At 49.1% G+C, this 24,752-nt stretch overlaps 1 protein-coding gene across 1 annotated transcript in view; it reads right to left on the reverse strand.

Moving 5' to 3' along the window:
* The window catches only part of IQSEC2 (IQ motif and Sec7 domain ArfGEF 2), a 74,213-nt gene that overhangs the window by 14,183 nt on the left and 35,278 nt on the right, over positions 1-24,752 (reverse strand). The window contains exons 3-4 of the mRNA XM_065900377.1: positions 3,866-4,127; positions 2,283-2,684 (exon numbers count right to left, since the gene is read on the reverse strand). Of these exons, the coding sequence (XP_065756449.1) occupies positions 2,283-2,684; positions 3,866-4,127 (664 nt within the window). The remainder of the gene's footprint in view (positions 1-2,282; positions 2,685-3,865; positions 4,128-24,752) is intronic.

Consider the following 24,752-nt stretch of genomic DNA (forward strand, 5'->3'; position numbering starts at 1 on the left):
TTCTCTGCAGCATATAAAATAACTCCCAGGGAGCCACTGTGAGCTCACAGGAGCTGGAACTAATGCCCACAAGTTCCCTTCTCAGATATCCCAATACCTCCTTCATGTCCATGTAGACCCAAGCCAAATGCCACCTCCTCCCTGATCCAAGCCACATTCCTGCCTCTGCCTTCCCTTAGGGTAAACCAAAATCCCAGCTGCCTCTGGGCTCCCAGAGCCCTCTGTCTGGTTCTCTCTTAGGAAATCCATAATATTTAGCCTCGAGAATCTGGACCATGGCTGGTAACTCTGCCTATGGTTTTCAGCCTCCAAACTGGCCCCTAATGATCCCTGCCTCCTGGTATTCACACCCTCGTGTACCATAGTATCCCAGGGTTGGTCTATGGGACTGACAGCATCCGGCAGCAGTGATGGGATGTCACTTCTGAGATTAGGTTATGAAAGACTGCAGCTTCCATCCTGAGCACTCTCGCTCACTTGTGCTCCCTCTCTTAGACCCCTCACTCTGGGGAAAGCCACACCGTGAGCAGTCCTATAGAGAGGCCCACGTGGTAAGGCCCTGAATCCTCCTGCCAACAGCCAAGAAAGTGAGCTTGGAAGCAGACCCATCAGCCCCAGTCAAGTCTTCAGAGACTACAGTCCTGCCCTACAGCTTGATCACAGCTTCATGAGAGACCCTGAACCGGAACAGCCAGTCAAGCCACTCTGAGATTCCTGGCCCTCAAAAACTATTTGTTGTTTAAGCTACGCCTTTACATTCAGTTTTAAGCTGCTAAATTTTGGGGTCATTTGTTATGCAGCAATAGATAATGAATACACTTCCCCATCAGATTTGAATAGCACTGAGAGTTGGGCCCAGGCTGGATTGTGAGCCCAATGCTCCATTACCCCCTTGAGGGATGGGTCCAGGCCAGGTTTCTCTCTTTTTAGCTCAGCTCGACACACATTGCTTGACACAGAAGAGATGTTCAATTAAATGTGTTGTATGAATGAATAAATGACTGATTTAGATCTTCCCTTTAATACTTCTTTCCTTCCCTCTACCCGCCCCTGCCACCCCCCCGCCCCCGCCCCGGCCCCAACACACCTCCAGGGAAGCATGCCCAGGTTTATGGCAGGGCCAGATCACAGAGGTTAGAGCAGAATAATTTCTTCTCTTATAAACTTTCTTTTATTCAGTCATTCAACAATTTCTGCCAAATACCTCTTTGGTTTTAGGAAGGAAACTAACATGTACTTAGCAGCTACCATGTACTACGTGCTTTCAGATATACTACCTAGCTGAACTGAACCTTCCAAACAGCTCTAAAAAGAAGGTCTTATCTCCATTTTATTGATCATGTTTCAGTGGGGTTAAACAGTTTGCCCAAGGTCACATAGCTCGGAAATAGCAAAACTGGGATTTGCAGCTGATCAGCTATGCTGACACACCACAAGCCTAGAGTGATCTCCTACCACTATCACTGCCGGTTACATTCCCACCCTTTCCTGCTTTTGCTGATGCAATGCCTATGCAAGCAACACCCTCCCGACCATCTCTAACTTGCTAACTCTTAACTGTCTGCTAAGGCCCAGGTCCAGTGCTGTTTCCTCAAAGAAGCCTGCCTGGTCCTCCCAGAAGAAAGTTTCCTCTCCCTCCTCTGGGTTCCCATGTGATCCCTTCTCATGGCTCTGAGCACATTCTTTCAGGAGACAGTCCTGTGCACATGTGTCTGCTATTTCCTACTGGCTTGGGGAGATCCTTGAGAAAAAGAACCCTGGCCGGTTCATCTGTCTCCCACATGGCGCCCAGCACAGAGCCTGGTCCATGGTCGTATGGTATAAGGGAAACCTTTGGAACCAGTCAGAGCTGAGTTCCAATCCAGTTTGGAAGTCACTTCACCTCTCAGGGCCACAGAGCCTCAGTCTCCTCCCCTGTAAAACCAGGATAACAACACCGGTCTGGAAGGTCATTATGAGGCATATACAGCACCTGGTACAGGGTAGGAGCTCATCACCTGTTAGGCCTTTATCTGATAGTGGCTCACGTTCCAAAGAGTGAGAACTTTAATTTTCTTATGTGTTCTAGACACCCAGATTTTTAACTTGCTTGTTTAAACGATATAATTTTTCTCTTGCCAATCCTTTCTCATTATTCTCACAGTCCCTACGCAGAAGGTAGCTATTCGTTGTTATCAAAAGCTTGTTGGGCAACTTCTTTCGGTTTGAAGTACAGGTAAAAAGGCGTAGGAGTAGCCAGAGCACAGGGATGGGGAGGAAAGGCTCTTTTCAGGGATGCTGACCTGTTTGGAGAAGGAGTCCTCAAGCTCTGTGATGTCATTAGAAAACTCTCCAGATGTGGTGACGGAGCTTCCCCCACCATCGATGCCCCCTCCACAGGAGCCTCCATATGGGAGCCCCCGTTCAAGCCGGTGGCTCCGGGCACCAGCCATGGCACCCTCGTCCAGCGAGGCAGGCTTGCCCTCGAAGTACGCGGGGTTCTGTGCCTTCTCATATTCCTCAAAGGAGAACTGCATCCGCATGTTGGAAAGGATGATGCGGCGGGACATGCGGCTCTCTGAAGCTGAGCTGCGGAGCCGCTCAAAGTTCTTGTTCATGCGGTACTGACGGAAGGCCGTCTGGATGGTCCTGGCAGCCCTGCGGCTCAGGAAGGAGCCCCCATACTTCCTCTCCAGCATTTCCACCTGGCAGGGGAGGGTGGAGGGGAACAAGGTCAGAAACTCACTACAGCCTCCTCATCTCCCTGGGCCTCAACCACACCACCGCTCGAGTCACAGCTAACTGCTTACAGCTGCCTGGATGCGCCAGGCTGGGCTCTCAGTGTCGTGTTCTCACTTTAATCTCAGATAGCACATGTCACACGGGACTGAACTGTGTTTTTTTTTTTTTTTTTTTTTTTTTTTTTTTGCGGTACGTGGGCCTCTCACTGTTGTGGCCTCTCCCGTTGCGGAGCACAGGCTCTGGACACGCAGGCTCAGCGGCCATGGCTCACGGGCCCAGCCGCTCCGCGGCATGTGGGATCCTCCCGGACCGGGGCACGAACTCATGTCCCCTGCATCAGCAGGCGGACTCTCAACCACTGCGCCACCAGGGAAGCCCCTCTTTTTTTATTTACAAGAAGTAGACATTCAGTATTTTAAAATAAGGAAAGAAAAAACACAGAGAAGCCAAAAAAGGAAAGAAAGGAAGACATAAATTGAAAACAAGAAGGAGAAAGAGAGAGGAAGAGAGGGAGGGAAGAAAGGAAGGAAAAAAGGAAAGGAGGAAGGAAGGAAGGAAAGAAAATTGAAAGAGAGAGGAAGAAAGGGGGGAGGACGGGGAGAGGGAGGGAGGGAGGGGAGGGAGCAAGGAAGGAAGGGAGGAAGGAAGGAAGGGAGGAAGTTTGGTTCACCTAAAGTCCCAACACCTGGCATAACCACAATTACATTTTGGGATATGTCCTTCCAGTTTTTTTCTTTTGTACATAGTATTTTGTGTCCCCTTTGTAGCTAAACAATACCTTGTGTGATACATGTGATATTTTGTAACACACTGTTCTGAACTTGTCAATTTATGTGTGTGCTTCTCCCCTTACACTGAGATTTTTGAGGACTAGGTCCAGGTGTTTCATCTTTACATCTCCAGTGCCCAGCATGGAGCTCCCTCAATGTTTGCTGAGTGAATACAAGACTCAGTGGATGGATGGTGAATGGGTCAGTGAGGCCCTAGTAGGGTGAAGGGTTCTGGAGCCAGTCTTCTCCTGTTCTAGTCTCACTATCCCTCCCTGGACACCACCTTTGAGTGCCACATTCCAATCCCTCCCTTGGTCCTCTCACACCCCCACCCCCACCCCCACTCCCGGCCAGAGCCATCTCGTCGTCGGCACCTTCTTGTCCTGCAGGTCTGTGGAGAGTTCATAGCTGTCCGACAGGGCCTTGGAGCGCTTTATCTCCTCTTCTTCCTGCTTCCTCAGGGCAACACTGGCTGGCTGGAGGCGAGCCCGCTGAGCCCAGGGAAGGCCCACCCCAGCAGGGGGGCCCCCCATGTGGCTGCTGGTGGGGGGCAGCTGGCTCAGCCGGTAGGGGGGTTGGCTCCCGGGACTATCAACCGCTGTGCTCAGGTCACTGCCTGGGGCATCACCCTCCACACTGTGGGGATGAGATAAGATGAGCCAGGATGTGGGAACAGGAGACAGGCCTGCTGGGCCAGACTGAGAGTGGGTGGACCAGATCCCTTCCCACAACCCCATCCTCCCCAGCGTCCTCACAGATACAAGGACCCCAATACTTAAAGGCCAGAGGGGAGTCCTACCCCCCAAGTAGTCTCCTCACTGCCCTCACAGTCCTGTCCTCGCCCCTTCAGCCCTGTCCCCTCACAGCTCCATCCTTTTAGACTCCTTTCCCTCCAGCCATGTCTTCTCACAGTCTTGTCTCCAGTCCTACTCTACTCTCACAGCCTGGTCCCCTCGTGGCCATGTTCCCTCACAGCCTTATCCTCAGACCAGTTTCCTCCCACTCTTGTCCCCTCAAGTTCCTTTTTCTAATCATCTCAGCCCCTAACAGCTCCATCCCAAAACCCTTCCTCCCCCGAGGGACCAATTCCCTTGTATCTCCACCCCCCCAGACCTCTTCCCCTCACAGCTCTGTCCCCAAGAGGAGACAAGACGAGACATGCATCCCTCCCAGCCCTATCCCCAGCACCATCCCCGATCAGCCCTGTCCCCAGGCCTGAGGCCCACTCCCACATCCTGCACATCTAGGCTCTCCCCTGCTCGCCCAGCCCTGCCCCCTACAGCCCTGCCTCTGCCCTCAGAGGCCTGGACTCCGGGCTTGGCCAGTTCCCAGGGTTCCCTGGCCGCCAGGACATGGGCTCAGTGACAGTGGGAGGCACCTCCCATCCAGCATCCTCACAGGTAAAGAGCTGCCCTGCGGGGCAACTTCCTTGTTCTCCTCATGGCCTCCTCTGTTCAGCTGGGGGAGGGGCACAAGGGTCTCAAGGCTGAAGAGTGGTAGGAGCTGGGCACTGGGTCTTGCCCGCCCTGGTTACCCGGAGCTGTTGTTCTGCCACACCTGCTCCCACGGTGCCATGGCAACCAGGCTGCCAGGGAACTCAGGTGGCGACAGAGCCCAGGCGCCCTGAGCTGGGCAGGCACGATGAGCAGCCGCAGAGACAGGAACACTGGAGGGGGGTTGGGAGGGGGCGACAGGCAGGGGGAGGCATGGGGGGGGGTTGTGGGGAGAAGAGATGTGGCTGAGGCCGGCAGGCACGGGGGTGAGGGGGCTCTTGGCTGGCGAAAGGGTTAAGGGGCCATTCCCCAGCCCCTACTTGCAGAGGCCCAGGGCGCAGAACCAGAACGGGGGCAAGCTGGGGTGGGTGGAGGGGGGCTCCATACTGTTTCAGGAGCTTGAGCTACAACGGGCCTGCCAGCCTGGCAGAGAAGAGCACTTTGGTCTGGGGGCTGGGTGCGGTGGGTTACAGCGTTGGCGCTGGCTCTGTCCTGGTGGGGGCTCCCGCCCACTGCTCACCCTCTACCCTCCCAAGTGTTAATCTGCTACACTGTCAGGAGCAGGGCGGAAACAGACTGAGGGGCTGCCCTGCCCAGATGCTCTCTCCTTCTGGTCCTCTGGGGCCTGTGAAGTCCCCCTTCAGGGGTCAGACCCAGCCCAGCGCCCCCCAGGCATCTAAGATGCTCCTCTTCGCCCCTTCAGGACTGCAGGATCCTGCCCACCAACCTCTCAAACCTCTCCCCTCCCAGCACGTGGCTCCCAGTTTTGATCAACTGTCGTCTCCTTTGTTCACGAACCATCCATGGTTCCCACTGCCCACAAGAGATAGCCCAAGTTCCTTATTGTGGCATTTGAGGCTTCTCCAAGATACTGTAGCTAATGTTTAGTAAGGCACTGTTCTTACCACCTCACATTTAATAACTTGTTTACTCTTCAAAACAACCCTATGAGGTAGGTATTGTTATTCGTCTTCATTTTACACATAAAGAAACTGAGAGGTTAGTAATGTATCTGTGGTCACACAGCTATTAATGATAGAGCCAGGATTCAAATCCAGGCAGTCTGACTCCAGAGCTCACAGTCTTAAACATTAAGCCATACTGCAGGGTTGGCTGCCAGTCCCCCACCCCATGAACCCTTCCCTCCAGCCAGCCCAAATCCTGTTTCTCCCCAATACTCCTGTCCTTTCCACCTCCCAAACTGCTCATACAGTACTTTCTACCTGCAATGCCATCCCTATCATCTTCTGCCATCTGCAATCTGAGAACCCCCCCACACCCTAGTGCCATCAAGATTCAGGTCATATGCCACCACTAAGAAGCCCTCCCGAAGCCCACCTCTAGCCAGAAATGATTGCTGATCCTGTTCAGGGCTCCCACACACAGCACATGTCTGTCCTTCTTTTTATGGAGCAGGTTAGCTTTGGCAAAGCGTGACAGCTATTTGTGTTCCTGACTCCCAGAATCCCAGCACAGGAAGAGAATTTGGTAATCTCTCCGCTAGCACAGAGCACAAGGCCTGGAACAGAGTAGGTGCTCAATGAAAGCTTCTGGGGGGAGGAAGTCAGTGAATGAGCTCTGGCGGCTGCGGTAATATATCCTCTCACCTGAACTTTGACCTCAGCCTCCAGTCTCCTCTTCCCAATCCGTTCTCCATCCTGTGGCCAGAGAGAGCTTTCCAAAGTAGAAATCTGACCGTTTTGCTCCCCCACTAAAACCCTTCCATGGCTTCTCATAACTCATTCAACAAACAACAACTGAGCCCCTTCTACATGCCAGGCACAGTGCTAGGTGCTGGAAATACAATTGTGAGCAAGACGTGTAAGATTTGTTCCCTCGTGGAAGTGACATTCTAGTGGGAGAAGAAGACTATAAATATATACTATCATTTCAGGTAGAGAGAAGTGCTAGGAAGGAAAATACAGCAGGGTGATTAAAGGTGCTGTTTTAGACGCGGTGGTCAGGGAAGGGCTTTTTGAATAAATGGCATATAATCAGAGCCCTGATGGAAGTGAAGGAGTGAACTGTGTGGTTATCTGACACAAGAGCAGTCAAGACAGAGGGCAGAGCCAGTGCAAAGGCCCTGAGATAGAACTGTGCTTGGCATGTTTGAGGAACAGCCAGGAGGCCAGTGAAGCTGGAGCAGAGTAAACGAGGGGAGAGTGATAGAAGATAAGATCAGAAAGGTAATTGGGGCAAAATTGTGAAGGGCATTGAGCCCACGAAAAAGGCTTTGGCTTTTCCTCTGATTGAGATGAGCAGAGGAGGGGCGTGATCTACTTAGGTTTTACAGGAATAATCATCCATAGGATAACCTCCAGCTTCCTTACCATAGCTGAGGATGGTTCTCCTGACCGGACCTCTGCCTCATATACCTTCTGCCCCTTTACCCCAACCTGGCTACCTCCTGCTCACCCTTCAACATTTAGCTTGGGTGTTCCCTTCCATGCCTGCCTGAGCCCTTCACACAGGATTGCTTACAGGCTCCTCCTCTGTGCTGCCATAGGACCCTAGAGTCACCTCTATCCCTAGGGCAAAGGCATTAATTAGCTCATTGAAGCCTTACAATTTACTGAGGCAGGCACCATTAGCCCCATTTTATAGATGAGGACACTGAGGCAAGAGGTGATGTAAACTTGCTCAAGGTAACACAGCTATTAAGTGAGAAAGTCAGGATGCAAACCCAGGGCCCAGGCTGTCTTCTCATGATATAACATCTTGTTGCCTATCCCCACTTCTAGCCCCTTGCTGCCCCTGGCCCTCTACCCTTTGGCAGTTCTCCTCTCCCTTCTGTTTTGGTTGCAAAGGTAATAGTGGCAGGGAGGTCAGGCTGTCAACACAGCCCCCCAAAAAGGACAGAGCTGGAGGGCATCATACACACTGCTAAAGAAATGGGACCTGGGGACGTGGGATCCCTTAACTCAGAACTCCCAAACACTCAGCGTACTTACAGCACACCTTCCCTGCGTCAGGCACTTTCTGCACATTATTTTAACTGCGTGGCAAATGCTGATCACATGGAAAAAATCTCTCTTCTCTTTCTTACATCTCACAATAGACTCATATTCATTCTCTCTCTCTCTCTCTCTCTCTCTCTCTCTCTCACACACACACACACACACACACACACACACAAACACACACACAGAGAACATGTTGTGCAATAAGAAGCTGGGCAGACCTAGGTTCAGGTCCTGACAGCCATTTATCCGCTGTGTGAGCCTGGGTGTGTCCCTTTACCTCTATGCACCTCAGTTTCTCATCCGCGTGGAGCTCAAAATGCAATTCCCTCTTTGGATTCCTGCACTTCAGAAAGGGCCTGGGAGATCTACCTCTCTGGGACTCCTCCCAGCCGGGAACAGGAGCAAAGAAAACACACACGCGCGCACAGGTGCACCCATGTGTGCTGTCTGCTGGGCTATTCTGTGAGGGAAACTGGGGAGCATCCTCTGCAGCGGGGGGAATAAATCACGTTACACAACTAACCACAGTATAAAGCCGAAAGTTCTCAGGGCTGGGGAACGGAGGAAGTGCTAGGAGAGCTCAGGAGAGATTCCTCCTGCTGCGGGGTGGGGCAGGGGTGCTGAGTGGAATAAAAATAAACTCGCACTTACAGCGCACCTTCCCTGTGTCAGGCATTTTCTGCACACTATTTTAACTGCATGGCAAATGTGAAGGAAGAATTAGGATTCCGATTTTGCAGGTGAGGAGAAGGCTCTGAGGGGGAAAGTGATGCCAAAGGTCTCAGGACTAGCAAGTGGCAGAACAGGGATTCAAAGCCCAGAGCCTGTGCTAGTTCCTCTGCTGCCTCGAAGGCTTCATGGGGCAGTGGTGGGGTGGGGGAGCTACTGAATAGGGCCTTTCATAGGAGGAGTTGGTAGAGAGAAGGAGTGAGGGACCTTGTGAGCCAAGGCATTACGATGGGGAGAAGCGGGGCAGAACGGGCAGTAGGGATTTGGGGTGGCCTGCCCTTGGCGGGGGCACTGACCCACTCTGGCTGCTGCTATTAATGGGAGGTATCTCTCTCTCCTTCCCTTTATTGGCACTGACCGGAGCCAGGCAGCCAGCAGGGGATGGGATCAGGATGCAGTTGCCATGGAAATGAATGGGGGCTGTTGCTATGGATACCATAAGATAAGGGCAAGAGGAAGCTAGGGATGCTGAGGACTATCCCCATGACAACTTGGGCTGAAAGCGGGGTGGGGGGGACCGGAAGTGAGAGACAAGAAAAACAAGACAAGGAGGTCAGCACACCTAGATGAGGCCAGGGGCATTGGGCTCTGGAGGAAGACTGGGCAAGGAGACCAGACCGAGCGGGGGGTGGGGGCAGAGGGGCAGAGGGACTCCAGTCACCTCCCTCTCCCCCGACAGCTTTTCAACAAGCTGTTTCTGCTGTCCAATCCCAGCGCCACAAAGACTCCAAACCTGAGGCCAGCCCGGCTTGGCACAGGGACTGGCAGGGGAAGAGGAAGCCATCGGAGGGGCTGATTTGGTACCCAGCGGGCAAACATAGGCTTGGGAGCACACAGATCAGGGTTTTAATCCTGGCTCTGCTTCCTTTGCAGCCCTAAATATAATAGTTGTCATTTACTGAGGACCTACCTTTAGCTAGGCCCAGCAACTCTGCAAGGTCTGGGTTGTTCCCCTTGAAGGGGATAACACAGATGAAGAAACTGAGGTACAGAGAGATGAAGTAATTTGCCTAAAGTCTCAATGCTCAGCAGTGGTGGTGCCAGGAGTCGAATCATCGCTCATGCCTGTACCCACCAGCCCAGCACTGAGCAGTTCCTCTGAGGCAGAGTCCTTGCATTCTCCAGCTCCCTGTGCCTTCCCACAGTCGCACACAGAGGGCCAGATGCTGAGTAAATATTTGTGGAGTGTGTGAGTGACGAAGCGATCCAGGAGGAAGCAGGAAAGACTGAGGTTAGATGGAAGAAGTACCTGACTTTGAGAGCAATGACTCACTGGTTTGGCTGGCCAAGCGTAGAAGATCCACAGAACTGGGATGGACTTTTCGAACCATCTAATTCCACAGATTCAAATTAAGGCTCAAAAAATCTAAGTGACTTGCTTGCTCAGGGTCACACAGGACAAGAACCCCAATCCCCTATCTTCCAGGCCAGCGTAACTTTTTAGCTGAATCCGTCCAGTCCCCACCCCCGCCCCCCGGCACCTTTAAGCTCCTCGATGTTGGTGGCAGCAGGCTCCTTGAACTTTCTAGGCAAGGTAAGCTGATCCACAGCACCACGCCTGTGCCCAGGCTCTTACTTTCTTCTGCCCAGGATTTCCTCCCTCTCCCCTCTACCTGCAGCCTTTGTCAGTCTGGCTGAGCTTTTCTGAATCTTGTGGCGCCCTGTGCACAGGCACACACGTTTCCCTCACAACAGATAGAAACCTTCCCCTTTCCCATAGCACAGGCCCTCAGCCAATTCAGTTGCCTACACAGGAGTCTACACCCCCATGGTTCCCACAATGGCTATCTGACCTTTAGTTGAGCCCCTGTGCCCCCTAACCTCTTTCTATCTCCAATCAAATGAAGGGTAGAATGGTCTCCCCCTCCACAGCCACAGGTCACCTAGACTCACACGCCCAGCTTGAACCGAGCAATGTATGTATCATTCCCCAACACAACCCCTGGGGCTTTCCACCAGGTTTTGGTCCATGCTGTCTCTGATTCCTTAATGCCTCACCTCTCAAACCATCTATCCAAACCCTTCCCGGCCGTCTACTCCTGCCCCTGTTCCTCCAGCAATCCTTGGACACCACCACCCCCAGCTCATCTTGACATCTCCCTACTCTTTGGGCCAGGAACATATTTTGCTCATTACTGAAGCCATATCTGCTCAATCACTTCTGCCCTTCACACCCTGCCTACTTTCCCAAAGGAATTCTTATCTCCCCTGAGAGATGGAGAACTTATGGAGAACACAGCCACTGTCTTACTTTCGGTCCCTCACTGTATTTAGCTTGAAACCTTGTACACAGTAGGTGTTTGAGCAATGCCTTCTGGAAGAGTAAATAAAGGAGAGAGAAAGAGAGAGGGAGGGAAGAAGGGAGGGGAGAAATAAATGAGAATTTGAATGAGTGAGTAGCTGAGTTGAGTGCCTAAGTGAGTCAAGCAACAAGTGAAGAGTGAGGCGAGCCTCTGGAAAACTACCAGGGCATGTGATGGGGATGCTGAAGGGAGGGGGGAAACAAAGGAGAGGAGGGACTCTCACCTGGGCCTTAATCAAAACCAGAGCCGCCAATCAGTACACACTTGGCAACTGTGCTCTAGACCCTATGCTGAGCTCCTTGTGCTTTTTCTTGCTAATCTTCATGACAACGCAGAGAGGTAGATCTATTCTCACTGTACTTGGGAAGAAAATGAAGCTCAAGGAGAAGAAAATACTTGTTCAAGGTTATACAGAGAGTAAGTGGCAGAACCATAAGGTAAACTCAGATTTGTCTAATGAAAAAAAAAAAAAAAAAGGCTCAGAAAGGGAAAGCAGGGGTATGAGCCCACCTGGGAGTCTCCTGGCTTTGCTCCTAACACAGACTCATCATGGAAGGTGTGGGTTCTACAGCGCATAGAGGACACCTTCTGCCTTCCTGCCAACAGCCTCTGGGGATTCTTAGAACTAGCTTTTGGCAGGTGCAGGAAATACTTAGGGTTATTGCATCTGGGGGCAGTGGCTTTCCCTCAGACTCAGAGATCCCTAAAGCTGTAGAATCAGAACCTTGAAAGTACAGAATCAAGGACTATTAACATCACAGAATGTTAAAATCACACCATCAGAATTTGTTCTAAATGGTAGAATCATGAAATCTTAAAACCACAGTATTGTAGAATCCCCAAATCACAGCATCATAGAAAGAGAAACCACAGAATTGGATGGAATGTGTCACTGAATTATCCTCTCTTAAAGTCATGCAATCATAGTTTCTTAAAATTGTACCATCTCAGATTCACAGAATGTCAGAGCTGGAGGAGCCCTTGGAGATCCTCTGGTCCAGCCTCCCTCCTCCTTTTACACATGGGGAAACTGGGTAGCAGGGAGGCCAAGCAACGTGTCCAAGTTGACCAGCTCGCACCACCTCAGGCTGAAGAAGGCGCTAGGCTTGCACATGGTGAGAGCGCCACATCATTCATTCATTTACTGAGTGCCTTGTGGGTGTTGACAATAAAATCAAACCCTACTCTCTCTCCCAGCCCCTGTTCCCAGCCCTGGATAGGAAAGAAGGTAAGACCCTGGTGGGGATGGGGAGAGGGAAATGGGGTGGGGTGGAACATACATCAGACAGAGAGAAGAGATCAGCTTTTATTGATGGAAATTCTTTTGTACACAGCGACACGCACTCTGAAAGGCCTTTTCCTCCTGATCATATTTACAGAGCGCTATGGGAGTGGCAGGAGGCACGGGACAAGGCCTCCAAGCAGTAGAAGAGATGGCAGCAATGGCCACAGCGAGGGAATGAGCAGGCTGGGTCCCGACCCCGTCTGGTCCTCTAAGCCCTAGGCACCCTGCATCTCTGTTTGTGCTCACAGAGGACAGAGGTAGGTCCTTGGGATGTCATTTGGAGACCTCTCCAGGAGTGGCAGGCTCCAGGGTGCCTGGGAAGTGGGGTGCAGGTATGGGAGGGTCCAGGTTTCAAGCTCCAAGCTCCAAGCTCTGCTGCTCCCACATTTTAGTCAGACCTAGGGCTCCAGCCTTTATAATTTGGGGGCTGGAGTCCAGGGGAGACAGCAGTGAGGGTGGGAATTCCAAGAAGGGGGTGGGTGAGGACGGGGCACTATGCCTGCCCATCTGGTTCCTGAAGCAGGGACGGGGTCCCATGGGGGATCGAGGGGGCAGGGGGCAGGGGGCTGGTTAAGGCTTTTGCTTCTGCATAGAAAACGACCCTTGTCCTCTCAGTTACCGAGAGGAGGGACTACTGCACTCGGAGGCCGGACAGCAGAACTGATGAGCGTCTTCCTCTTCCTCTTCCTCAGTCTCCTCCTCCTCCTCCTCTTCCCTGGGGCCAGGAAGGGCAGGGTAGAGGCCACAGGCGGCGGGTGACAGAGAGAGGCAGAGGCATTAGTTTGCAGAGCAAGGGAGACACAAGAAGGGCTGGAACCAGGGAGGTAGGGCTAGGATGGGGGTTGGAATGGGGAGGCCAGTGTGACCAATGGGGCCACATCCATCTCAGTCTCCAAGGAGCCTGTTGCTGGTCCCCCTCCTGGAACGGCCCTCCCCCACACTCAGGCTGGGCTCAGGCTTAAGGTTACACCCAGAGTATGTAAACTCCCTTTCTGACCTGACAGGTGCCCAACCTTAATTTTAACATAAATAGTAGCAACCAGCTCTCTGCTGGCACTTTGCATGCGTCATCTCATTTAACCCCTGCAACAACTGTGCAACATTTTAAAGATGAGGGAATTCAAGCTCAGAGAGGTCAGATATCTGCCCAAGGTCACACAGCTGGGTGAGCGGTAGTCAGGATTTAAACCTGGAAGTTCCTGGAGCTCCAAGTCTCAGACTCTTCCCAGCAGGTCCTTTGGGTGAACTTGGTACTATCTCTAGAAATCCACTGTGCCCTTGAAAGACAAAGATTTGTATTTCCTGAAGGCTTCAGCGTCGGGAATGTAGGAGATGCTTAGAAATGGTGCGTGGAAAGTCCACAGCTTTGGAAGCAAACAGACCTGGGTTCCAAGGCCAGCTCTACAAGTGCTTCTAGGCTGCGGCCCCAGGCATGTTAATGCCCCTCTTAGAGCTTCAGTTTCCTCATCTGTAAAAATGAGGCTTATGATGCCAACCCCACAGGATTGTTCAAAGGACTGGAATACATGTCAAATGCCTGGCAAACAAGAGTGATGGGAACATGGTGGTGGTTATTGTTAACTGCTCATGAACTGAACCTAATTACCAAGGTGGCCGTTTGCACCCACACAGAAGCGCCACAGCGGCAGGGAGGAAACATTGCAGGAACAAGCACCTGTTCCTCGGGTCCTGCGGAGCAGTACCGGGGCCAGTCTGCATGTGGCAGTCACTGGAGCTGGACTACATTTTCATGGGGTGATGGACAGGCAGGAGGGCTGGGGCGGGACCAGGTGTCTTGGGAGTGAAAAGGCTGATCTTCTAGGGATTTCCAAAGAAACAGTCTCAGCCCACTCCCAGACCCCTTGGCTCAGGAGATGTAGGAAATATGGAATCCAGGATGCTGGAGGATTGGGAAGACATGGGAAGGAAAGAGAAGGCAAGGGAAGGCACTGCTGTCCATCTGACAGACAAGCGCGTGCAGGGGTGCGCACGCGGGGACACACACACACACACACACACACACACACACACACACACCCTCCTCATACTCAGAGCTCCCTCCGACACATTGTTCCACAGAGTCACTGAGTCAGCAAAACCACATGAACCAGTGCTCAAGTCCTGGGCAAGTAGCTCCTCCTTTCAGAGTCTCCCATTCCTCATCTATAAAAGGGGAAGGAAACTCCACACCTCTCAAGGCTGTCATGAGGAACAAATGATCTTCCAGTCCCCCTGCTCACTCCCCTCCTATCCAGGCCAGGCCCCTGCTACCCTTCACCCTGACACTGCAGTCACCTCCTGATTTCTTCTCCCTACTCTTTTGGACCACATTAGCCTTCCTAAAGCCCACCTTTGAGTGTGAATCTCTTCTGCTCAGACACCCACCTTGGCTCCCCTTAGCTTCCTGGATAAAGTTCAGATTCCTCTACTTGGCATTCAAGGCTCCCCCACCATATGGCCTCACCTGGCCTTTCCTGTCAGGTGGAAAAAGCCCAGGCTTTAGAGTCAGACAGACCTGGGTTTAAATAACAGCCCCACAACCTACTAGCTGGGTGACCTTTAGTCCATTTCTTCACCTCTCTAGGACTTATTTTCCTTATCTGCAAAATGAGGAAATACCTATTCTCCAGAATGTGGTGGGGATTAAATGAATTCAAGTATGTAAGGCACCTGCCACAGGGTAGGTTTGGTGCCTCATATATGGTAACTATTACTGTTACTGTCAGCATCAGTGCCATCAATGTTATACCGCCCAGCCCTCATCAAACTAGCTTGTTCGTTATTACATCAGCACGTCCAGCCTTTTCACGCCTCTATGCCTTTGCTGACTCTGTTTCTTCCTTCTGCACAGAGCTTTGCCTGTTGAAATCCTGTCTGAACTTCACAACCCAGCTCAAATGCTGCTTCCTGCAGGAAGTCCTCCCTGACTTCCAACCAGAAGTATTCTTTGCTTCCTCCTAGCTCCAGCATCCGTGCTCTTTGTCAGGGACCTCCATGTGTTGCTTTGAACTTTTCTGAAGCATTTCTTTCACTAATCCCCTCAACGCCCTTGAATTCCCCTGACCACCACTATCTCTGCTTTCCTTCCCTGTGAGAAAAAGAGGGCCCCTATACTATTTAAGGCCAGTCCCTACACCCAGGCTCTGGAGCCCACCCCTGCTACCACCTCCATAACAATCATCCCCTCTCGCTCCAGTATTTCAACCTCTCCCTCTCTGTTGCCTCCTTCCTACCAACATTTATAGAAGCTCAAGTCTCTCCCATCTGGGAATAAAAACCCTCGATCTGCCCCCACATCTCCCTCTAGCAATCAGTGTCCCTCTCTCCTCTTCACAGCTAAGCTTCTTGAGAAATTCGTCTACACTGGCCATCTCTACTTCAGTACCTCCCACGGGCTCTTCAACCCACTGCAATCTGCCTCGTGCGCCCACCAAGCCACAGAAACTCTTCTTAGTAAGGTCGCCCAGGACCTCCCACTGGGCAAAGCCAATAGACTCTCTCCCACCCTCATCTTACTTCCCCCAGCTGTAACATTTGCCACTCTTAACAAGCCCCCCCGTGCGCAGACGGCTCTTTCCTTCCTCTGCTTCCGTGAGCCCACTCCCTGCTGGTTTTCCTCCTACTTCTCAGACCACCCCCAGCTCCTCTTCCTTTCTCCATTCCTTATGCGTTAGTACCTCTTCCCCAGTTCTGCTCTGGTCCTCTTCTCTTTCATTCTACACTCTCTGTCAGTGATCTCATTCCATTCCATAACTTCAGGTATGGCTGAGGACCCCACATCTCTCTCTCTCTAGCATGGATCTCTCTCCTGGGTCCCAGACCCATCAAGCCTAATTAATGCTTGCTGGAAGCTCCACCAAGATGGCCCTTAGGGCCTTCAGAGTTCACAGGGACCTCTAACGCAGCATCTCACCGCTGCAAACCTGTCCTCCTGCATTTCCCACCTTCGTGAAAGGCACCACCACCCAGCGGCCCAAGCCCAAAACACACCTGGAAGTCACCCTAGGTTCTTCCTGTTCCCTTACCAAGTCAGCCACTGAATCCTGCTGATTCTACCCCCTAAATAGCTCTAAAAGACTACACATGATCTGGCCTCTGCTAACTCATCATCTACTCCCCTTGCCCCTCGCCCACTCTTTCTCCAGTCGTACTGGTCTCCCTGCCGTCCCTCAAACATAACAAGCACACTCTTGCCTCAGGGCCTTTGCACTCGCTGGAACATCATCCCCCAGATAGGTGTGGCACCAGACACATTCTATATATTTAGTTGCTTATTTATTTAGTATCTGTCTCACCCACCGTAAGATCCATCAGGACAGGCATCTGTTTTGCTCAGTGCTATATCCTTAATGCCCAGCACAGTGTCTAGCACTCGATAAATATTTGTTGAATGAATGAATCCATTGCCAGGCCTGAACACAGGCAACTCACCGTGACCACCCTCAGTCATCTCCACCCCCCACTTCCACCCCCATTATCTATTCAGTCTCTCTGACTCCAGCCCTCTCTTCTACCCCATCACCTCTCAAATCCACCTCCTCTGCTCCATCCCCACAGCCACTACCTCAGCTTACCTCTCGGATTACTGCAAAAGCCTCCTCCCTAGTCTCCCTTCCTTCTAAAATGCTAATTTGATCATGTTACTTTCCCTCCTCAAGAACTGCTCATGGCTCTCCAGCTGCCTACCATGAGAAAGGACCCTGGGCTCCCCAGACAGCTGTTTGAGGCGTGTCTAACCTCCGCATCAGTGTTCAGCCTTACCATTTCTCACCTCCAGGCCTCTGTGTTCACTCTCAGAGCATCCTCTCCCATCTCTACCACTCAAAATCTTTACAGACCCTGGATGACTGGCTCAAACACGACTTTCTTCAGGAAAATACCTGACTCACAAACCAGAAGTAATTCCTCCCCCAAATACATAGAGAAATAAGTGTCTCCAGTGTCACTCAGAATCTTCGAGAACCAGGAGTAGGATGGAAGTTAGTAATTATATCTGAGACCACGGACTTTGGGTGCTGGGCGAGCCTTAATAGAGGTTCCCTCCTCCTCCTGCACTATTACCCTGGACTCATGTCCCTCTGGCCCTCTGCTAACACTGATCCATCCTTGCCTCCTCCCTTTCTCTCACCTGCTGTTGGGTCTATCTCTCAAAGAATTTAGATTCCATAATTTGAAATTAAAATGGTTCTTTGCGAATGGTGCCCACGGGAGTAGTGCAACATAGTAGCCCTGCTCCAAGCCACTTCTTCTATGCCAATATCCCAGTGTAGGCCTTCCAGCTGGCCTCCATGCATACGATCCATTTTTCATACCGATTGCTAATGTGATATGTCTAAAACACAAATTTTACCAAATTTCTCTCCTATTTAGAATCCATTCACATGATACTTCATCACCAGCAACATTGGTTCTTAACCTTTTTTGGAGGAACCCAAAACCCTTTAGGCATTTAATGAAAGCCACAAACCACCTCCCCAACAGAAAATGCACACAACTAGACACACACAACATTTTTCATTCAATTTCAGGAGGTTCATGGGCCGCCTGAAGCCATTTGGGACCCATGCAACCCAGGCTCGTAACAAACCTCTGGCTCTTCCCAACAACATCCAGGTTCTTTTGCATATGCTGTTCCTTCTGCCTGGAACATTCTGCCATACTTCACCCTTCTGCCCCTGACTGCCTCTGACTCATCCTCTAAGACTCAGCTCTTAGGCTGAGTTGGCCTGCACCAGCCCTAGGTGGGGCCAGATCTCTTCCACTGGGCTTCCACAGCAGCCCCCCACCCTGTGCTCTCCTCTGTCATAGCCCTCCTCAGTCTCCCCAGCTGACTGGGAATTTGTGGAAGGCAAGAACCATTACCCAGCATAGGCCCTGCCATAGCAGAACTCCCTAAGTGTCTACTGAAACAAACACTAATAACAGCTGCCCTGTTTTGAGTACTCATTATGTGCCAGGCACTCAACAACATGAATACTATTTATGATCTCTTCTACTCCTCAATAAATAAACCCCATGATGTTGGTATTCTTTTTAACAGATAAGGAACTAGGCTCAGAGATGTGAAGTGAGTTGTTTAAGGTCACCCAGTTAGTGAGTGACAGAGGTGGGATTGAATTGAGACATGTTGACATCAATGCAAGTATTGGTCCACCATGCTTCCCTGCCCTGCACTGTGAGATTAGGAGATGGTATCAGTAGCAGAATAGGACCAAGAACCAGGGCCAGAATGCCCTCTGGGCTCCATTTCCCAGGGCCGCCTACTCTTATTTTCCCTCCTGTGTCACCTTCATGTCAACACCAGGGACCTGGCTCTCTCTTTCTCTCTCTCTCTCTCTCTCTCTCTCTCTCTCTCTCTCTCTCTCTTTTTTCTTTTGGCCATGCTGCGAGGCTTGTGGGATCTTAGTTCCCTGACCAGGGACTGAACCCGGGCCCCAGCAGTGAAAGCACCAAGTCCTAACCACTGGACTGCCAGCGAATTCCCTGGCTCTTTCTTCTTATGGTGTGATCCCCTCCATCCCATGTACTACTCTCAGCCTCCTCATCCCAAAGCCCCACTGTGGTCCGGCACATCCTTTGCTCCAGAACCATCCCTAGACACGTACAGCTTTTAGATCCAATCCAATCCAAGGCTACATATTAGCTACGAGGAAAACAAGACATGGGTAGTCCCTGCCCTTCAACAGTTGATAGTCATCCAGGAGTTTTTACATGTACCTTCTCCAATCCTAAAATCAGCCCTGAGAGGTAAATAGGCATTGTCCTCATTGCACAGATGAGGAAATAGAAGTTCAGAGGCTTGCCGAAAGTCGAGCTTGGAAGTAGCCGAATTTGGACTTGAATAAAGATACTGACCCAACTATTTTCCCCCATTAGGTCATCCTGCTTGGAAGAGCCAAAAAGTAGGCAACCATTTCCGGCAGGATTGGGGGATAAAGGAAAGCTATTACTTTTTCAAGACTTAGTACACATGTCCCCTCCTGTAGGGGACAGGTGGGGTTAGGTACCCCTCCTCTGGCAGCCCTCTGGGCCTACTTCTGTTCTATCCCAAACCACACTATGCAGTCATTGTCTATGTGTCTCTCTCTCCCTTCTAGACTTGAGCTCCCTGACTGTAGGACCAGATACAGCTCATTCCGATATACCACCAAGGTTCAACACAAGGCCTAACTGAGAGCAGGCAGAACAAATGCTTGCTGAATGAATCAGGTGGTATTTGAGCAAGTTATTAAAAGGAAAAACAACAGGTGGATACAGGAAAAAGGTATAGAGGAGGAAGGAAACAAGTTAGTAAAGGCAAGGAAATGGGACCAAGAAAAAAGGCCAGTAATTTTAAAATTGTGACAGGGTATGTATAACATTTTTTTCATTGTCGTTATGGGGGTTTTCTTTTCCTTACAAAAATGGGATCATACTATAAGCCCTGTTCTGCAATTTGCTTTTTTCATATAACAATAAGTCTTAGAGGTCTTTCCAGGTGAGTATCTAGAGATATATCTTTTTCTTTTGATCTGCTACAGAGTATGGATGGATCATGAAGGAAAAGCTGTTTCCTACTGATGGACATGTAGGTTGTTTTAATTGCTTGCTATTATAAACAACACTGTAATGAACATCTTTGCATATGTCTGAAAGTAGTTTTGAAGGACTCCTAAAAGTTGAATTGCTGGGCAAAGGGAATGAACATTTTGTTTAAAGTGTAGATAAAAGGTATTTCCGTGGCTTTAACATTTTAATAAACTGGCTAAAAATAAAGATTATTCCTACTCATATAATCCTGTCTTTATTTAAGAAGCATATATCATGCAACCTTTTCATTAAGAGTTGGTTGAGAATGCTACCCTACAAAAGGGCGTGTGATAGAGTTGCACAGTATGTCTTATGTTTGCAGCTGGGGTTGGGGTATTTTAGAAAAGGCCTCTGGCTGGCCAAATTGGGGTCTACCTAGTAGTAAAACTCTAGAGAAACCTAACTCTAAGACATAGTTCTCAGCTTGGAAGTATATGCACATTTAAGTTTCTGGGGGCAGCTAACAAACTGGTCCCATAATAAAATGAAACCAATCCGTACTCTTATCAAGGAATATGAGAGATTCTGTTTCGTCACAACCCTTTCAATCTTTTAAATTCTGGTACTTTAAAATTAGTACTTCGCTGTTGTTTTAGTTACATTTCTTTGGCTATTTGTAAGGTTGAACATCCTTTCTCACTCATTAGCTGTCTACTTCTCTGAATTGTCAAATCACGTTATTTCTCCACTTTAAATGGGTAGGGCACCTTTTTCTTATTGATTTCCAGGAGACGATATAGACAGAGATATTAACCTTTGCCTGATGTCTATGTAGCAAATACTTTCTTCTAGCCTGTTGTTTCTGTTTTAACTTTGTGTATAGTATCTCTCGCCACACAGAAGTTCTTAACTTTAATGTAGTTGAAATTATTGCTCTTTACTTTATGGCTCCTGAGTTCTTAAACCCTGATCAGAAAGGCTTCTCCACCCTGTTATAAAAATATTCTGGATTTTCCTCTGGTACTTTTACAGCTTTATTTTTTGCATTTGTTTTTGTACAAGGTAGGGATTTAACTTAAATTTTTTCCAAATGGTAGCTAATAGTCCCATCCTATTTACTGACTTCCCACTGATCTGAAATGCATTCTTTGTCACAAATTAAATTCCCATATGAATATATGGGTTTGTTTCTAAATTCTCTATTTTGTTCCATTTATGTATTCCTCTATTTCTGTGATGATATAATATTTGTAATTTCTGTAGATTTATGGTAAGTTTTTATATCTAACGGGGCAAGTCCCCCCTCATTGTTCTTCTTTTTCAAAATTTTCTTAGTAATTCATGGGCATTTACTCTTCCAAATGAACTTTAAAATCCAATTGCACAATTCCCAAAGAAAATACCACTGAAATTTTAATGAGAAATACATTGAATCTTTTGATCAAATTGGGGGGGAAAATGTCATTTTAAACCATATTGAATTCTTCCCGTCCAAGAATAGGATATGACTCTTGATTTATTCAAGTCTTATAGCCTTTGACGAAATTTTAGTTTTCTACAGAGAAGTATTTTAAATTTCTTATAAATTCGTAGGAATTTTATCTTTTTTTTTTTGCTATTGTGAATGGGAATCTTTTTCTATTATGTCTTCTAATTAGTTATTGATGGTATTTAGAGAAGTTGATGGTTTGGGTGTATATTTATCTTGTATCTACCCATCTCACTGAATTTTCTTACTAGTTCTAATAATTTTTCCTTTTATTCTCTTTGATTATCTAAGTAGACAACTATATCATCTTCAAATAATGCTAATTCTGACTCTATTTCTGATATTTATACCACTTATTTCTTTTTTTAATCCCAATGATTAAAACTTCCAGAAAACACTGGTTAGTGACAGTGATAGTAGTCATCCTTATTTTGTTCCCAAATTGAATGGAAATTTATCTAGCACGTCATTGTTACATTTGATGATTGTTTTTGGTTTCTGATAAAAATTCTTTCCAAGTTAAGGAGGTTTTCATTCATTCCTAGTTTACTGTACTAGTTATCTATTGCTGTTTAACAAATTACCCCAATGCAGCAAGAGATAACTAAGGCACTAAGGGTTTTTAAATCAAGAATGGATGTGTGATTTTGTCAGATTATTTTTTCAGCATTTATGGAGATAGAGTAAAAAGATTGTATAACTATTAGTATAATCAATTACAATAACAGCTTCCCTAATGTTGAACAATCCCTGCACTCCTGGGACAAACCTTCACTTGTCACGATACAGTCTTCTTTTAATATACTGATGGATTCAGTTGGAGAATCTGTAATTTAAAACATGTGTTGCTCTATTAATATGTGAGGCTAGACTATAGTTTTCCTTTTTTTTGTCTAAACCTGTCCAGTGATACCAGCCTTCTAGAATGAACTAGGAAGCTGTCCATCTTTTCCTATTAGCTGATCTTTCAATATTGGATAGAACTTCCATGATACCTGAAATTCCATAATACCAGCTGGGCCTGGTACCATTTCTGAGGAGAAAACTTTGACCATCTTTTAAACTTCTTCTATACTGTTCCATTCTATTCAGGTTTTCTGCCACTCCTTAAGTGATTTTGGTAATTTATATTTTCCTAGAAAACCACCCATCTCATCTAGATTTTCACATTTATTGGTATAAAATTACACAAAGCATTTTCTTATGACTTTTTCATATACTCTGAATCTGTGGTTAAATCCCCTTCATCATACCTTATTTTATTTATGCTTTCTTGCCTTTTTCTCAATCATAACTGCCAGAGGAGGGTCTGTCTAGTTTGTTGGTCTTTTCAAAAAACACCTCTTAGCTTATCAAACCTTTTGTTTTCTATTTCATTAATTTCTGGTTTTATATATAGTAATGACTTGATTCTGCTTTCTTTTGGTTGTTCTTTTTCTAGAACTTTCTAGACTCTTGATCAGAATAATTCGTTCATTTAAACTGTCTTGTTCTCTAATAAAAGCATTTAAGACTACAAACTTTCTTCTGGGAACCCCCATGGTCATATCCCATAGGTTTAGATCTATGACATTCTCAATTGACATTTATTCTAAATAGTCCATAAATTCCATTCTTATTTCCTCTTTAACACAAGTATTTTTAAACTTTCAAATGGACCTAGCCTTTTTGCCATTGCTATTAATATTTTATTTAATTGCATTATAATCAGAAAATGTAAAATGTGTTTTCAAATTAACTTGGAAATAATCTCCTTCCCCAAAAGTATAAGCAGATTGTTCTCTCTATCTAAACACCCTTCCTCATCCTATCCAACTGACAAACTCTTACTCATCCTACAAAACAGCTCAAATGTTATATATTCTAGGACCAACCACTCCCACTTGGCGGGGGCGGGGGGGAAGGCAACTAGAGAAGGATTTTTAAGGAAGGACAAGCTACAAACAGGCTGTGAATGTCCTCTTTGGTCTTCTGGCCTGGTCCCCCAGTCACTCTCCTCACACGCTCAGACACCCATTCCACAGTCACTCCAGAGGCTAGAGGGAGATGGGGGAGGGGCTGGCAATGATATTGATATTTGTCTGGAGGGGTGAGGGATTGGGGGAGGGGTGGGTCTAGCTCTTACCTGCTCTCTGCCAGCCTGCCTGAGGGGGTAAGCTTCATGGAGTCAAGGACCTGAGTAGGACAGCAATACTGGTGTAGAGTATGAGACGCTGTGGACCTGAGAGACAGCAAGAGACAGAGAGAGAAAGAGAGACAGAGAGAGAGACAGGGAGGGAGGGGAGAGGCAGGGTGGGGAATGGGGACAAGGAGGTGAAAGTGAGTGGGGTAGGGGAAAGGGGAAGACTGGGAGGAATGGGTGGTGGAGGATAGGGAATGGAAGAGGAGGGGTGGGAGGGAGGGAGGGAGAGGGGGAAGGCAGGCAGGCAGGCAGGCAGGAAGGAAGGAAGGAAGGAAGGAAGGAAGGAAGGAAGGAAGAAAAAAAGAAAAAACCACAAAGTCAAGAAAGAGAGGACGGCACTCGAACCACAAACAGAACACAACGACAACAGGGGGCAGCAGAGACGAAAGAGCTGGGCTGGGCCTCCTGTGTTCCAGGTGACTCCGTGGGGACCTCGGCCTCAGAGACACTGGGACACCACAGTAGGGAAGGGGGAAGGGAGCCCTCCTCACACCAGACGCCACGGGTAGGGAAGAGGGGAGAGGGAAGGGTGGATGAAAGAGAAAGGGAAAAGGTGTATGGGGGGGGGTTCCCCCTTAGAGAAGACCCCTCACAAGAAAGGAGGGAGGGATGGGGAGAAAAGAGGCTCTGGGTCCAAAGCAGGGGAAGAACCCAGGCCAGGGTGGGGTGGGGGTGGTGCAGGAGACACTGGAGGAGGAGAGGGAAAGAGACAGAGAGAAACCGAAAGAGACAAGACAGAAAAGGAGAAAGACAGAGAAGGAGGAAGACAGTGAAAGGGTGAGACAAAAGACACAGAGAGAAGACGGGGAGAGGCAGAGAGTGCCAGAGCAAAGGACAGGAGAGGCGAGGGCGGAGGAGAGCTGACAAGGTCTCAGTGGTCTTGGTGACAGGATGGGACTCGGGCTGAATGGGCGAGTGGGGCCCAGCGAGCCAGAGGACAGGGTGGTTCTTTGCTTCTCAGGCCAGTGCTGCGCCCCCAGCCTGGGGCAGGGCCCAAGCTCCGCCCCCCAGCGCTGTGCTCCCACCCTTAGCGTGGGGTCCAAAGGCCCCTCTGCCTCCTGCTTCCCACGATTAAAGTCCAGAGAAGGGGAAGGGGGAGAAGAGACAGCAGGGTAGTGAGGCCGAGGGCCCTGTCCCTGCCCTACCCAGCACAGGGCAGATACTGGGAGTGAGTGCCAGGTCAGCCAGCCCCTGCCCCCCACGAGCCCCTGAAGGCAGGTTGTGGTCAGGGCCTGGCCATTCAAGAGCCGAAGTAAAGGCCAGGAGATGTGGCTGCAGGCCAGGCCAGCTGCCCACTATCTCGCTTGC

Source organism: Phocoena phocoena, chromosome X, assembly GCF_963924675.1.
Source record: "Phocoena phocoena chromosome X, mPhoPho1.1, whole genome shotgun sequence".
Lineage (NCBI taxonomy): Eukaryota > Metazoa > Chordata > Mammalia > Artiodactyla > Phocoenidae > Phocoena > Phocoena phocoena.